At 34.7% G+C, this 17,336-nt stretch overlaps 1 protein-coding gene and 1 long non-coding RNA gene across 3 annotated transcripts in view; one reads left to right on the forward strand and one right to left on the reverse strand.

Moving 5' to 3' along the window:
• LOC128175042 (E3 ubiquitin-protein ligase XIAP-like) overlaps positions 1 to 14,435 on the forward strand; it is a 79,803-nt gene extending 65,368 nt beyond the window's left edge. Inside the window, exon 6 of one of the 2 annotated variants that reach the window (XR_008242628.1) lies at positions 13,921 to 13,978. Coding sequence is in view for 1 of the 2 variants with exons in the window: in XM_052840427.1 (XP_052696387.1) it covers positions 13,921 to 14,078 (158 nt within the window). In the remaining variant the exon portion in view is untranslated. Of the gene's footprint in view, positions 1 to 13,920 lie in introns of both variants that reach the window. The other variant, XM_052840427.1, reaches the window with a different exon arrangement.
• Positions 14,436 to 16,174: 1,739 nt separating this feature from the next.
• On the reverse strand, positions 16,175 to 17,282 carry LOC128178455 (uncharacterized). Its single transcript, XR_008242956.1, has 3 exons — positions 17,143 to 17,282; positions 16,775 to 16,947; positions 16,175 to 16,664 (listed from the first exon to the last, which is right to left on the reverse strand). It is a non-coding gene; the product is annotated as an uncharacterized LOC128178455 (long non-coding RNA).
• Positions 17,283 to 17,336: the final 54 nt, after the last annotated feature.

Consider the following 17,336-nt stretch of genomic DNA (forward strand, 5'->3'; position numbering starts at 1 on the left):
TCACCGGATTAACAGGTGTGTGACTGTCAGTCAATGTATCGGGTCTCAGTAACTCAGTGGTTAGAGCACTGGCATAGTACGCCATAGGCCCTGGGTTCAAGTCGCGGTTGAGACTTGACTTTTCACCACCCCTTACATTTGGCGCCCAAAGTGCAAATCCCATGGACACTACCCAGGAGCATGTTTCACAACATTTTCTTAACTCATAGAATTCTACTCCTAAATTTGATGACGAGGCGGAGTATGTCACTGGGTTAATAGGTGTGTGACTGTCAGTCAATATGACAGGTCTCAATATCTCAGCGGTTAGAGTGCTGATACAGTACGCCAGAGACCCTTGGTTTGAGTCCCGGTTGAGACATGACTTTTCGCCACCTGTTACATTTGACATTCTTGTTAAGTTTCTATACTGAATTAGTGAAACATACCATACAAATGTAAACTAAAGCTAACAAGTATATCTGCTTAGTAATACTTCTTTTCTGATATTGATTCTTCAGTTACTGTATTTTTTCTCAAGTGGGTTCACTTGTGAAAGTAAAGGGGGTCCTGACAAGTTAGATATTTGTAGAAGAAATCTGTCTCATGTTTTTACAATAAATTTATGCCACCCTCAAAGAAGTAATACATATTGCTTTGCTGCTGTCTGTCTGTCAGTCGGTCAGTCCACCAAGTTTCTGTTCATTTTCTTTGCACATACTAAAACAGATTTATCATAAGAATATCTAGGTCTGTTTTGGGGAATTTTTAAGCAATTTTTGACAGAGTTATGCTCCTTGGAAGTAGAAAAATTCCAATTATTTGCAGTTTCTGTTTATTTTATTTTTTATGGCAGAGGTTGCACATACTAAAATGAAATTTATAAGAATATCTAGGTCAAGTATTGTTTTGGTAAGATCGGGCAATTTTCATACGTTTTTTTTGTTCAGAAAAATTGAAAACTGTGGAAGTGTCCTTAGTTAGTGTAGCTTATTATTATTTGTTCATTATCCCTATTTGTTGGATAGGGCAAAGTTCACACTGGAATGTATAGAAATATTTTTATATCCTGTTCACTTCTATTAATTCGTTCGGTCAGAAAAGTTAAAACTTTCTGTGAAAGCATCTCTTAGGCAGTGTACGTTTAGGCTTTTTGAATCATGGTCAACCTGGAACTAAATTTGGGGATACTAACAATCTTTACATATTAGAAACATGTCAGAGAGATCTTTAGCATTATTTAACCTGAAAAAAAAAATGGCCAGAAAAGCTAAAACTTGTTTTAAAGCATCCCCAAGTAGTTTTGGTTCATGTTTGTAGAAAAAAAACATGATCTGGTAAGGAAAAGTCACAATATGAATTCTGAAATAAAAATTTACATTGGTTTCTTTTTAAAATCCTCTCCTATGAATTCATTTGGCCTGGAAAGTTTCAACTGTTGAGTATGCACCCTCAGGAAGTGTAGTTTTGAGTGAACATTTTTAGGTCACCTGAGTCACTCAGGTGACCTATTGCAATTGGTCTTCGTCCGTCGTCGTGCGTTATAATTTTACATTTTTAGCTCACCGAGACGAAGTCAGGGGGAGCTTATGCTATACCCTCGGCGTCGGCGTCGGCGACCGGACCTGGTTAAAGTTTTTGTTGCAGGTCCTGTATCTAAGCTATTACTTGTCCTATCTTCACCAAACTTGCATGGATGATGCATCTGGACCTACTTATGAACTTGAAAGACTTGGATGCTGAATCTGAGTCCTAAATTTCAGATGCTGGAGGAAGTTAAGGTTGTTGGACCAGGTTAAAGTTTTTGTTGCAGGTGCCCTTTGATAGCAATATCTTAGTTACTGCAGGTCCGTACTTCACCAAACTTGCATGGATGGTGTGTCTTATGATACTGATGCACTTGACAGGCTTGAGTGCTGAATCTGAGCTATACGTTTCGGATGCTGGAGGAGGTTAAGGTTTTTGGACCAGGTTAAAGTTTTTGTTGCAGGTGCCCTTTGATAGCAATATCTAAGTTACTGCTGGTCCTAACTTCACCAAACTTGCATGGATGGTGTGTCTTATGATACTGATGCACCAGGCAGGCTTGGGTGCTGAATCTGAGCTATAGGTTACAGATGCTGAAGGAGGTTAAGGCTTTTAGAGCTGGTTAAAGTTTTTGTTGCAGATGCCCTCTGATGATTAAATCTTAGTTACTACTTGTCCTAACTTCACCAGACTTCCATGGATGGTGCGTCTTATGATACTGATGCACCAGACAGGCTTGAATGCTGAATCTGAGCCATAGGTTTCAGATACTGGAGGAGGTTAAGGTTTTTGGAGCTGGTAAAAGTTTTTGAAACAGGTGCCCTCTGATGATTATATCTTAGTTATTACTTGTCCTAACTTCACCAGACTTTCATGGATGGTGCGTCTTATGATACTGATGCACCTGACAGGCTTTAATGCTGAGTCTGAGCCATAGGTTTCAGATGCTGGATATGGTTAAGTTTTTTGAAACAGCTGGTCTCATGTTTAATAGATAATAGTACTATTTCAAACTTGCATAGTTGATTAAACTGTAATATGAATGAATCACAGAGGAAGCTTCAGTTGCAGAGCTTGATCTCCATTATCAAGGATGCTAAAAAATATATCTTAGTTATTACAGGTCCTAACTTCACCAAACTTGAATGGATTGTGTGTCTTATGATACAGATGCACCTGACAGGCATGGATGTTGAATCTGAGCCATACGTTGCGGATGCTGGAGCAGGTTAAGGTTTTAATTGCTAGTGCCCTCTGATGATGATATCTTGTTATTACTGGTCTGAACTTCACCAAACTTGCATGGAGATGCGTCTTATGTATACTGATGCACCTGACAGGCTTGAATGCTGAATCTGAGCCATAGGTTTCGGATGCTGGATGAGGTTTAGTTTTTTTGGAACAGGTCACGTTTTTTATAGATGATAGCTTGCATAGTTGATTTAACTATATTATAAATGAAACGCAGAGGTTGCTTCAGATGCAGAGCCTGATCTTCATTATCAAGGGTGCTAAAGAAATCTCCTACCTCACTCAAACCTGCTCGATAGATAGATGTGTTTGTTGATAAATGATATAACATGATTCCTATGATATAGTATTGTATGGTATAAAACAATATTGTTTAATATGATACAATATAATATCATATGTTATATTATAAAAAGTAATATGATACGATATAATATGATATCAATTTTTTTGATATTTTATGTTATGAAATTGAATCATGATAACGTTATGTATAGTATTGTATATTATGTACAATATTGTATAATTTTATATTGTATTATTAATTTATTATTTTATCACATGATACTATTACATAAGATATTGCAAAATATAATATTGTATCCTATGATACAATATTGTATATTCTATATTATTGTATCATACGATATTGTATATTATGATATTAGTTTCTGTAATATACATGTAGAATTATATCACATAAAATTGTATAATATGATACTGTCACAGTGATATTTTATAATATCGTATCATAACACTATACAATAATATGATATTGGTTTATAATATGATATATGATCACATCACATGAAATAAATGTATCATATGATACAATATGTATAATATGGTATTGTATTATATAATATTTTACTTTATCACATAATATTGTTTCATTTGATATGATACAATGTTGTATCAAATTATATTGTTTCATATGATAGAATATCATATTATGTATCAAAAATGATACAGTTTCGTACAATATCATACTATATTATACAATATAATATCATATGTTTCAATGTTATGATGTATTATGTAATATGATATTGTAATATGATACTATATTGTTTTATATATTATGGTATTGTAATATGTGATCAAATACAATAACGTATTACAACACAATACAATGTCATATCATACGTTACAATATCATATCTAATCATTGTTATTATGGTATTTTATTGTATTATATGATACTGTGGTTTCATCAATATTCGTTGAATACCAATTTTCGTGGATTTCGTTGCTTAGTTGATCCACGAAATTAAATATTCATTGAAGTGCAATTTTTATTAACATTTTGTATTGATAGGGTCATTGGCCACGAATTTACGTATCCTTGAAACTGTGATTTTCACTTTATCCACGAAAATTGATGCCCTTGAAAATTAATGAAACCACAGTATATGTTGTAAATATGATAGGATGCAATATTTAATTTTATATTATTGTATTGAATAACATATGAACATATGATTATCATACAATTTTTTAACAAATGATATACGATATTGTGTCAAAACAGAATCCATGAATATCCAAGATCATAAAGTATGATTTTCATTTAATATGATAAAGGTGGTCTCATAAAGGTGAAGTCTCATAAGGGTGATGTCTCGTCTCGGTGAGCTTTGTAATCTGTGAATACTATGTTTAATTTCTTCTTGAAAACTACCTAGCCAATCGTTACCATTTTTGGTGTGAAGCATCTCTGTGGTAAGAAGAATCTAAATTGTGAAATTGATAGCTCTACCACCCCCGGGGTGCTAGGGCGGGGCCAAATATGCAAAAAAAGCCAAATTTTCAAAAAATCTTCTTCTCTACTTTGAGGAAAAAACTGAATGCATGGTTATGGTGTCAATGAAGCCTTCTACCAAATTGTGAAATTCAGGGCCTCTGGTTCAGGGGTTCAGGCTCTAGGGTGGGGCCAATATGGCCATATATTAAAAATATATTAAATCTTAGAAAATCTTTGTCTCTACTCCCATTTATATTTGTTAAAAAGTAAATGCATGATTATGATGTCCATGAGGCCCTCTACCAAAATTGTGAAATTCATGACCCCTGGGTCAGGGGTTCAGGCTCTAGGGTGGGGCCAATATGGTCATATAGTTAAAATGTATTAAATCTTAGAAAATCTTTTTCTTTCCTCCCATTTATATTTGTTAAAAACTAAATGCATGATTATGATGTCCATGAGTCCCTCTACCAAAATTGTGAAATTTATGGCCCCTGGGTCAGGGGTTCTGGCTCTAGGGTGGGGCCAATATGGCCATATAGTAAAAATGTATTAAATCTTAGAAAATCTTCTTCTCTACTCCCATATATATTTGTTAAAAACTAAATGCATGGTTATGATGTCCATGAAGCCCTCTACCAAAATTGTGAAATTCATGACCCCTGGGTCAGGGGTTCAGTCTCTAGGGTGGGGCCAAGGGGTTCAGTCTCTAGGGTGGGGCCAATATGGCCATATAGTAAAAATGTATTAAATCTTAGAAAATCTTTTTCTCTACTTCCATTATATTTGTTAAAAACTAAATGCCTGGTTATAATGTTCATGAAGCCCTCTACGAAAATTGTAAAATTCTTGACCTGTTTGTTAGGGGTTCTGGCTCTAAGATGGGGCAAATATGGCCATATTGTAAAAATGTTTTAAATCTTAAAAAATGTTCTTCTCTACTCAAAAAACTGAATAAATGGTTATGATGTCCACTAACTCCTCTACCTTAATTGTGGAATTCGTGGCCTCTGAGTCAGGGGTTCAGGACATGAGGTAGGTGGGGGGGGGGGGGCAATATGGCAATATAGTGTTAATGCATATAATGTTTATAAAAATTTTCTTTTCTTTTCTCACACTTCTGTATTAAAAACTCACTTATAATTATGTTTACCAGGAAGTCCTCTACTGAAACTTTAATTTTCATTTCCCCTGGAGTATGGGTTTTGACTATAGGGCAGGGCCAAAATGGATGTATAGGTGTTAATGCATATAACATTAAAAAATTATCTTTTTTACTCCCACACACCTGAAAGGAAAATTGAATTCATGATTTTGTAGACCAGATCTTTAAGTTTTTTGGAAAAATTATAGGTTTCATAGTTCTTTTTGAAAGATTTCAGGCAGGGAGGTGGTTGTCATTACAAAGGACTATGTGCGGTATGGTCAAATATCTGCCCCTGATTTCAACCAATTTTTAAATAGTATCGTATAAAAATAAAATCTTCACAAATCGTTGAAAAGAGGATGCCTATAGCTTTAATCTTGATTTTAGTCATCATTGCTCATTCGCTGATTATTTATGACGTCACCTAAATGAACTTATTCCCGCAAATTTGCAAACAAATGAAAATATTCTCATTTTTGCCCTATATTTTGCATTCGGAAGTATAGAGCGCAGGTCTGCTCAAGTGCGATTTTCACATATATTTTTCTTCAGATAGTAATATACATTATACTAAAAAATGGTACTTGAGCAAGCCTGCGCTCAATGTTTCCCAGTCGAAAAACCATCGGAAAACACCCATATTTTGCCACAAAACATCAATTTATCAAAATAATGCAATCTTCATGACGTCATTTCTACATTATGATGTCACTGTGGTGATAACTTTTACACCTTTATTTCGAATATGATTTTAACTATCTTTCACCTTATTTTTAAAGCTCTTCCTAAAACTTTGATTTTGTGGGCAAAAAATGCATAAAACCGCACATAGTCCTTTATAATTTTTCTACTCCAGAATGAAATCTAATTAATTAAATGCATATATGAGACTCCTCCACAAGTTTGTGTATGGGTTATATGCTACTCAGGTGACCGTTAAGGCCAACTGGCCTCTTGTTACTATTTACAAATCATAGTTCCGAAGAGTAGGCTAGGGCCTGAATAAGAGATGGAATAATAACATAGGTATATATCAGAAAAAGTCTCCCTCTTGAATTTACCAGTTGTTAGATATTTTAAGTAATTGACTTCATAAAGTTGCCTATAATCAGAGTTTGATAAGAGTTATGGCTAATGTTGTTCATGTGAGCTATGTTCCTCATGTTTAATTTTTAGCTCGCCGAGACTGAGTTAGGGAGCTTGCTATATATAGTATGCTATACCCCCGGTGTCAGCATTGGCATCCAGACCTGGTTAAGAGTTTTGTTGCAGGTCCTGTATCTAAGATATTACTTGTCTTATCTTCACCAAACTTGCACGGATGATGCATGTGGACCTACTTATGGACTTGAAAGACTTGGATGCTCAATCTGGGCCCTGAATTTCAGATGATGGAGGAGGTTATGGCTTTTTGAGCAGGTTAAAGTTTTTGGTGTAGGTGCCCTTTGGTAGCCATTTCTAAGTTACTAATGGTCCTGACTTCATCAAACTTGCATGGATGGTGGGTTTTATGAGTTTGATCCTCCTGACATGCTTGAATGCTGAATATGAGCCATATGTTTCAGATACAGCTTTTAAAGCTGGTTAAAGTTTTTTGAGCAGGTGCCCTCTGATGATTATATCTTAGTTATTACTGGTCCTACTTTCACTGAACTTGCATGGATGGTGCGTCTTATGATTCTTATGCACCTGACATGCTTGAATGCTTGAATCTGAGCCATAGATTTCGGATGCTGGATGAGGTTAAGCTTTTTAGAGCTGGTTAAAGTTTATAGAGCAGGTGGTGATTATATCTCAGTTTTTACTGGTCCTAACTTCACCCATCTTCGCTAGCCAGGGGTTTTCGGTCCACTTTGCTCCCCATAAACCCTTGGCGGATTTCATTACGAAAACTCGGTGATGTGGTGGCGCTATCTAGCGAGCAACTTGAGTTGCGCCCCTTGCATATTTACATTTTAATCGAATTAAACAACAGGTTATATACACACTACGGCATTAATACAACTTGAAAACATGTTGACTACCGAATATCGGAACATAATTAACGATGCTCATAAATACGAATTAAGTTATAACCTAGGGAAAGCACGGATTGTTTTATTCAAGGACCTGTACCGGGAGTGAAAAAGTCGCTGATTTATATGAAAGCTTTCATGCCATAAAATCAGGTATCGTTGTCGTGAATATTGCGGACCAAAGAAATTAAATAAAACAGAGCTCACTGAACCTTTAAAAGCAATAACCATAAGCAGGAACGTATATACTAACGGGATAGGCAACTTCTACATTCGGCATATCGCCATGTTTACTTCCCGTGCTATCACGCGAGCCTTGACAAGTTTGTAGAACTATGGTCAATCCCAGTAAAATATATAGGTTTTTAGAGCGATCTGGTTAGACCATCGTTGGGGAGGCACTGTACTCGAGAACTTGTGTCTCAACTTGTTAAAAGCACCGAATGTTTACCAAAGATCACACATGTGCTTTCTTTTAAAGTTTATATTTACAAGCACTGCGATTGGATCAGCTACTCGCAGCTGCAGCCAATCATAAAACGGAGCTTGTCACCGAGTTTTCGTAATGAAATCCGCCAAGGGTTTATGGGGAGCAAAGTGGACCGAAAACCCTTGGCTAGCGAAGATGAACTTCACCAGACTTTCATGGATGGTGCGTCTTATGATACTGATGCACCTGACAGGCATAAATGCTGAATCTGAGCCATAGGTTTTTGATGCTGAATGAGGTTTAGTTTTTTGAAACAAGGTACATATTTAATAGATAATAGTACTATTTCAATCTTGCATAGTTGATTTTACTATAGTATAAATGAATTGCAAATGTATCTTCAGATGTAGAGCTGTAACGGATGCTAAAAAAATCTCATTCAAACTTATTTGATAATGTGTTTGTACTAAATGACATCACATGATTCCTATGATGCAGTATTGTATGATGTGAAACACTATTTTTTAGCTCACCTGAGCCAAAGGCTCAAGTGAGCTTTTCTGATCACAATTTGTCCGTTGTCTGTCGTTGTCGTCGTTGTCGTTGTCGTTGTTGTCGTTGTTAACTTTTCACATTTTCATCTTCTTCTCAAGAACCACGGGGCAGATTTCAACCAAATTTGGCACAAAGCACCACTAGGTGAAGGGGATTCAAGTTTGTTCAAATGAAGGGCCACGCCCTCTTTAAAGGGGAGATAATTGAGAATTATTGAAAATTTGTTGGTATTTTTCAAAAATCTTCTTCTCAAAAACTATTTGGCCTGAAAAGCTAAAACTTGTGTGGAGGCATCCTCAGGTAGTGTAGATTCAAGTTTGTTCAAATCATGGTCACCGGGGGTAGGGTGGGGCCACATTTGGGGGATCAAGTTTTACATAGGAATATATAGAGAAAATCTTTAAAAATCTTCTTCTCAAAAACTATTAGGCCAGGAAAGCTCAAATTTGAGTGGAAGCATCGTCAGATAGTGTAGATTCAAGTTTGTTCAAATCATGGTCCCCGGGGGTAGGGTGGGGCCAAAATCGGGGGATCAAGTTTTACATAGGAATATATAGAGAAAATCTATAAAAATCTTCTCAAAAACAATTAGGCCAGAAAAGATCAAATTAAAATGGAAGCATCCTCAGATAGTGTAGATTCAAATTTGTTCAAATCATAGTCCCTGGGGGTAGGGTGGGGCCACAATGGGGGGATCAAGTTTAACATAGGAATATATATTAAAATTCTTCTTCTCAAAAACTATTAGGCCAGAAAAGCTCAAATTTAAATGAAAGCATCCTCAGGTAGTGTAGATTCAAGTTTGTTCAAATTATGGTCCCTGGGGGTATGGTGGGGCCACAATGGGGGATCAAGTTTTACATAGGAATATATAGAGAAAATCTTTAAAAATCTTCTTCTCAAAAACTATATGACCAAGAAAGCTCAAATTGGCGGGTAACCATCCTCAGATAATGTAGATTCAAGTTTGTTCAAATCATGGTCCTTTGGGGTAGGGTGGGGCCACAATGGGGGATACATTTTTATACATAGAGAAAATCTCTAAAAAAAATCTTCTTCTCAAAACTATTAGGCCAGGAAAGCCCGAATCTGAGTGAGAGCATTTCCAAATCTTGTAGATTCAAGTTTGTTAAAATAATAGTCCAGTGGTATGGTGAGGCCACAGTGGGGGATGAATTTTTACATAGGAATATATAGAGAAAATCTTTAAAAATCTTCTTTTTAAAGACCATTTGGCCAGAAAAGCTTTAACTTGTGTAGAGGCATCCTCGGGGAGTGTAAATTCAAAATCACAGTCCCTAGTGGTAGGGTGGGGCCGTGATGGCGGTTTGAATTTTTACATAGGAATATATAGAGAAAATCTTTAAAAATATTCTGGGAAAGTTTTTCGGTCCAAAACTCAGTACTTAGTGTGAAAGCACAGGTTATGCAGATATAAGTTTGATGAAACCATGATACCCTAGAGAAAAGTGGGGCCACAAAATGGGGGGGGGGGGGGTATATAGGAATAGAGAAAACTCTTTTTACAGGTACAACAACAAAAGGGGCTTGGTATTTACCAAAAGAAAGAGCTGGATAAAAATTGGTAGATTTTCAAATTTTTTTTTAGCAAGATCTACTGTACTTGGTTGTCAAGATAGTTTGATACTGTAATGCTAATTTGATCAGAATTAAGGCAATTGTTGCTCAGGTGAGCGATGTGGCCCCTGGGCCTCTTGTTTATATGATTCAATATTACTTCATATATTGTAGAAAATTATATGATACAATATAATTTTTAGGTCACCTGAGTCACTCAGGTGACCTATTGCAATTGGTCTTCGTCCGTCGTCGTGCGTCGTGCGTCGTGCGTTAACAATTTTACATTTTTAACTTCTTCTTGAAAACTACCAGGCCAATCGTTACCATTTTTGGTGTGAAGCATCTCTATGGTAAGAAGAATCTAAATTGTGAAATTTATGGCTCTACCACCCCTGGGGTGCCATGGGCGGGGCCAAATATGCAAAAAAAGCCAAATTTTCAAAAATCTTCTTCTCTACTTCCACACAAGTGATGAAAAAACTGAATGCATGGTTATGATGTCCATGAGGCCCTCTATCAAAATTGTGAAATTTATGGCCCCTGGGTCAGGGGTTCTGGCTCTAGGGTGGGGCCAATATGGCCATATAGTAAAAATGTATTAAATCTTAGAAAATCTTCTTCTCTACTCCCATATATATTTGTTAAAAACTAAATGCATGGTTATGATGTCCATGAGGCCCTCTATCAAAATTGTGAAATTTATGGCCCCTGGGTCAGGGGTTCTGGCTCTAGGGTGGGGCCAATATGGCCATATAGTAAAAATGTATTAAATCTTAGAAAATCTTCTTCTCTACTCCCATATATATTTGTTAAAAACTAAATGCATGGTTATGATGTCCATGAAGCCCTCTACCTTAATTGTGAAATTCATTACCCCTGGGTCAGGTGTTCAGGCTCTAGGGTGGGGCCAATATGGCCAAATAGTAAAAATGTATTAAATCTTAGAAAATCTTCTTCTCTACTCTCATATATATTTGTTAAATACTAAATGCATGATTATGATGTCCATTAAGCCCTTTACCTAAATTGTGAAATTCATGACCCCTGCGTCAGGGGTTCAGGCCCTAGGGTGGGGCCAATATGGCCAAATTGTAAAAATGTATTAAATCTTAGAAAATCTTCTTCTCTACTCCCATATATATTTGTTAAAAACTAAATGCATGGTTATGATGTCCATGAAGCCCTCTACTTTAATTGTGAAATTCATGACCCCTGGGTCAGGGGTTCAGGCTCTAGGGTGGGGCCGATATGGCCAAATAGTAAAAATGTATTAAATCTTAAAAAATCTTCTTCTCTACTCCCATATATATTTGTTAAAAACTAAATGCATGATTATGATGTCCATGAGGCTCTCTACTAAAATTGTGAAATTCATGACCCCTATGTTAGGTGTTCATGCTCTAGGGTGGGGCCAATATGGCCATATAGTAAAAATGTTTTAAATCTTAAAAAATCTTCTTCTCTTCTCCCACACATGTTGGCAAAAAACTGAATACATGGTTATGATATCCACAATCTCCTTTACCTAAATTGTGAAATTCATGGCCCCTGGGTCAGGGGTTCAGGACATGAGGGGGGGGGGGGCAGTATGGCAATTAAGTGTTAATGCATATAATGTTTAAAAATCTTCTTCTCTATTCTCACACATCTGTATAAAAAAACCGACTAATAATTATGTTTACCAGGAAGTCCTCTACTGAAATTTTAATTTTCATGTCCCCTGGGGTATGGGTTTTGACTCTAGGGCAGGGCCAAAATGGATGTATAGATGCTAATGCATATAACGTTAAAAAATTATCTTCTTTACTCCCACACACCTGAAAGGAAAACTAAATTCATTATTTTGTAGACCAGATCTTTTAGTTTTTCACCAAAATTATAGGTTTCACAGTTCTTTTTGAATTATATGTGGTTGTCATTACAAATTAAAATTTTTCTACTCCAGTATGAAACCTAATTAATTAGATGCATATATGAGACTCCATGACAAGTTTGTGTATTGGATATATGCTACTCAGGTGACAGTTAAGGCCAATTGGCCTCTTGTTTTGTATATTATGATATTGTTATGTATAGTATTGTATATTATGATACAATATTGTTTCATATGATTTTCTATAATATATATTGTATCACATGATATTGTTTCATAAAATGTTGTAATATATCATGTTAAATCATATGATATGATATTGTATAATATATAAAATTGTATCATATGATACTATACTGTAAAATATGATATTGTATTATATAATATATTATATATCACTTGAAATTGTATCATATGATATTGTTATATGTAATATTGTATCATTGATATGATATTGTATTATATAATATTGTATTATATAATTTTGTATTATAAAACATTATTAATATAGACATTGGACCATTTTTTATTAGATCTTATGATATAAAATCATATTGTATCATATGTCATAATAGCATCATATTGTATCATTCAATAAAATACAATATCATACATTATAATATCATTTTGTATCATACAGTATAATATCATATGTTACAATTTCGTTATTTATTATGTGATATGATATTTCATCATATTATACTATAATGTATCATGTATTATGATATTGTATTACATGATCAAATAATGTGTTACATGATACAATACCATATCATATTATATAATATAATATCATATTTTGATACATTGCATATTTTATATTACAATATCATATTGTATCATTATATATTACAGTATTATATCTTATTATATGATATGTGTTGTTAAGTATCATAAAATGCAATATAGTATTTTGTTAATACCATACAATACCATATTAAATGAACATATATAATTATCAAACTATTTTTAGCATAAGATATATGATAGTGTGTTAAAACAGTATCCATGAATATCCAAGATTATTTGTAATGATTTTCATATAAAATGATAAACGTGTTTAAAAAAAGATGATGCCTCATAAAGGCGATGGCCCGTCTCGCTGAGCTGTGATTACGATGGCCCGTCTCTGTGAGCTGTGATTACCTATGTTTTATATATATATATATATATATATATATATATATATATATATATATATATATATATATATATATATATATATATATATAAAGAGCAATTTCTGTATGAATGAATTTTCTTTTATGAAACTTAATGATTGAAATTATGATATTTTAGATACATTTTAATTACCAACTTAAAATGAATTTTGCAAGAGACATTTAAAAAGATATGAACAGTGAAATTCCTTCCTTTGTGGTTCATTTGGGCTGAAAACAAATGAAGATAAACTTTGTTATAGAAGTAAATTACCTATTCATCTGATTCAGTTTTATGCACTGTAAACAGGGAAATATTCGCCCCTGTTTTATTTTGCCTCTTTTGCTCTCGTTGTCAACGGGCAAATTTAAAACTAAGCAGATTCAATTTTTTAAAATTATTTCTCTTTTAGTACAACTGTGTCTGGGCAAATTCAAGACAAAGCAAAATCGTTTGCAAGTGTAGAAAAGCGAAATAACACATGGCGAAAATAACCTTGACATGTATACAGTATATTTCTGCAATAGTAACTATTAAAAACCTTAAAAACCACTTATTTTAGAGGGTAATTTGATGTGTTTGACGATTTTGAATTATGATTGTAAATTCATAACCGCATTTTTCTTGATATGCTAAATTTGACTGTTTTTCTTGTAGAGATGGAGCACTGTATGGTGTGTTATCTTGAGGACCCAAACATTCTGTTCCTACCTTGTTGTCATATCTGTTGTTGCCAGAGCTGTGGGGAGAAATGTTTCTTGTGTTCATATTGTCACTGCCGCATCAAAGCCAAGAAGAGAATATACATTCCATAGCGTATAGAAACAGCACCAGACTGAGAGAAACCATGACTCTGCATTTGGTTTTAATTTGATATTGTTGCAAAGATTACATTTTATTAGATGCATGCCCACAATTTGAACTGAATATTTTGCGTTGTTTCTCTATCTTTATACCAAGGCAGCCTGCTGGTGCAATACTCTAAGAATCAGAGAGTAGAATAAAGAACAAGCTTTAAACACTTTATTTCCCCCATCATCCTTTATTTATTTTTTCCAGATAGGGACCATTCTCATTGTTACAGCAGGCCAAAGACAGCTATTTTGATGCAATATATATTTTTACATTATTTTATATGTATACCATTGTTGGTAATAAATTATTCTTACACATTTGTGCATTCTGTTTTAGATGTTTGGAGTCCAGACATATCCCAACAATGCAATGAAAAAAATATGAAGTGTAATGTTTGTTAGAAAACATAGACACATCTCATATACAAGTCAGTTATGGCTAAACCTGTACATGGGCAAATTTTTTGTTCCTTTTATATACTCGGAAAGCTAAGATGAAATAATGACTTCAATAAATGCTCATAATGACCAACTTTTGGTCTGCATAATTAAATTACAAACTTACAACTTTTAGAGCCCGTTTAAAGACATTTTATTTCACAAAGGGCTAGTTTATTTAACATTTCAATGCGTTCTGTATGACGATATAAATTTTTAATGGAATATCACGTCTACATTTTGAAAACGATCGCATTGCAACGGAGCTGAAAAATGCTAGAGTTCTCATGATCGTGAAACTACTTTTCATTGTCATTGGTTACTCCGTTGTCCGTCGTCCGTTAGCAATTTTTAACTTCTTGAAAATTGCCACTGAGTCAACTGCTACCATATTTGATTTGAAACATTTCTTAAGATGAGTCTAAATTGTGAAATTGATGACTCGTGGTCAGGGCCAAGCATGCAAAAAGGCAAACATTTAAAAAATCTTCGTCTCTACTCACACACGTGGGAGAAAAAAATTAAACAAATGCATGATTATGATGTCCATGCAACCCTCTTCCTAAGTTGTGAAATACATGGTCCCTGGGTCAGGGGTTCAAGTCCAATATGGTCACATTGTCAAATGTACTAAATCTTACTAATATAAAAAATTGTATTCCCTTATATATTTGAGAAAAAAAATTAATGTTTGGTTTTAATGTCCGTAAAGCTCTCTACCAAAATTGTAGAATTCCTGGCTCCCTGGGTCGGGGGTTCAGGCCCTAGGGTGGGGCCAATATTACCACATATAAAAAATGTGTAAAAGCTTAGAAAATCCTCTCTACTGCCATAAATATCAGAAAATATGAATGCATGCATGGTTTTGGAAATCTATAAAACCCTGTACCAAAATTGTGAAATTCATGGCCTCTGGATCAGGGATTCAGACCTTTTGGTGGGGCCAATATGGTAATAATAGTAAAAATTAAAACTTTTTCTCAACATTCACGATAACAAGAACTTTAGTTTTATTATACTAACAGTTCAATATTTACACTGATCGTTTCTTTCAGAGAGAATTACGATCTAGGTCATTAAATCAGCTGTTCCGTGTAACCCCAACGGTTACTCTTTTGTCGATGAGGCGGAGTCCCCGATGTGTTAACTTGATTACTTTCAGAGAGCAATTTTAAGTATCTTTATATCGTTACCAAAAGATACATTGAAGATAAAAATACAAAGATGCCATTAATGGAGGGACGAACCTTAATATTAGAATTATATAACACAATGCAGCATACAGTATGTAGATGATGGCAGCGAAATCCAACAATACGGTTAAAAAATAATATATCCTTTTATTCACAACAATCTAAAAAACAATAAGAGCAATACATGTGTAATGACAAAACTAAAACAACCCCGGTAACAAGCGCTTGTAATTTTTGGTTGGATGTAAAAATGTAGTACGTTCATCAAAACAGGCTTTTAAATATGTCTTTTTCTTTTTATTCTGGTCTGCTCTGTTGTGTGAAATTGATGCTGTTTCTAGATAAATTTACAGCCCTAGATGAAGTCAAACAAGTGTCGTAAATTTCATTTGATGTATTCATATCTACATGTATTATAGCCAATGATTGAAAGTTACTTCTAGTAACCATGAATAGACACCACCTTGTCAATTTGGAGTTTGACACACACACACTGCCTAAAGTCCAAGCACTTGTTAAATCGGCAAAAAAGGCAATTGTTGTGACCGTACAACTGAATAATTAAGAAAAAATATATTCTACCGTAATGGCTCCTTGTGGATCTTCAATAAAACGGTGTAACAAATTGACGCAGAAAGTTTATTTTACTATTTGAAAGAAGAAATCAAAGAAGGCAGATCCAGGATAACAATAGATGAAATTATAACCACCAAAACCCCAACCCCCATCACTAAACCTACTCCTTGGGCAGATGGTCGCGGGTCGGAGGCACATACTTTTCGTCGTCTGGCTTTAGCAGTCATGTTTTTCTGTACGGTCAACAAAGATCGTAGCTCTCTGATTCGTTGTTCAAGTTTCTTTGTTTCGTTTGACTTGATTGGTATTGATCCTATGGCCGAACAAGGGCACTTGCATTCTAAAAATCAACGAATAGGAGGTGATACCTTATGTAAGTTAAATTTCAACCAATTGCATGATACTAAGTACCATCATGAAAAAATAATTGAGTTAAATGCATTAAATTACCTTTACAAACAGGTGGTGTACCTGTCCACTTTCCATTCCTATTGCACGTGCGTTCTAAATCCCCAAGATGTGTCTGTGACGGCCCTTGCAGGTGAGGCTCACTACGTACCCACCGGGCGAATTATCCATGGTGATTACATTGGTGTTATTCACCTCTGGATTTGGACACTCAACTAATGGTCACAAAAAAAACCAAATTAATGGAAAAAAAGAACATCCATATTTGCAATTACGTTTGCAGTAGTTAATCTGCTTAAAGAGTTAAAAAATTTTATCAAAATTATCCGAAAAAAAATCCCAACAATACTTGACGCGATAATGCAGTTACTTGTGATGAAATGTACCATGTCTAGTGTTTAAGTACATACCATGACACTCTATGGGATCATGGCTCCAACTACCATTGTTTTCATCCTTGCATACCATGGTAAAATTTGGATGCACTGCTTTGTAACCATAGTTATAGTGCATGGTGATTTCATCACCAACGGCAAACTTTAAAACTGAATCATTTATTTTGTCGTATCTGAATGAAGCAACTAAGCTTGTTGTTGTAGTTTTC

The sequence above is a fragment of the Crassostrea angulata genome, chromosome 3 (assembly GCF_025612915.1).
Source record: "Crassostrea angulata isolate pt1a10 chromosome 3, ASM2561291v2, whole genome shotgun sequence".
Taxonomy (NCBI): domain Eukaryota; kingdom Metazoa; phylum Mollusca; class Bivalvia; order Ostreida; family Ostreidae; genus Magallana; species Magallana angulata.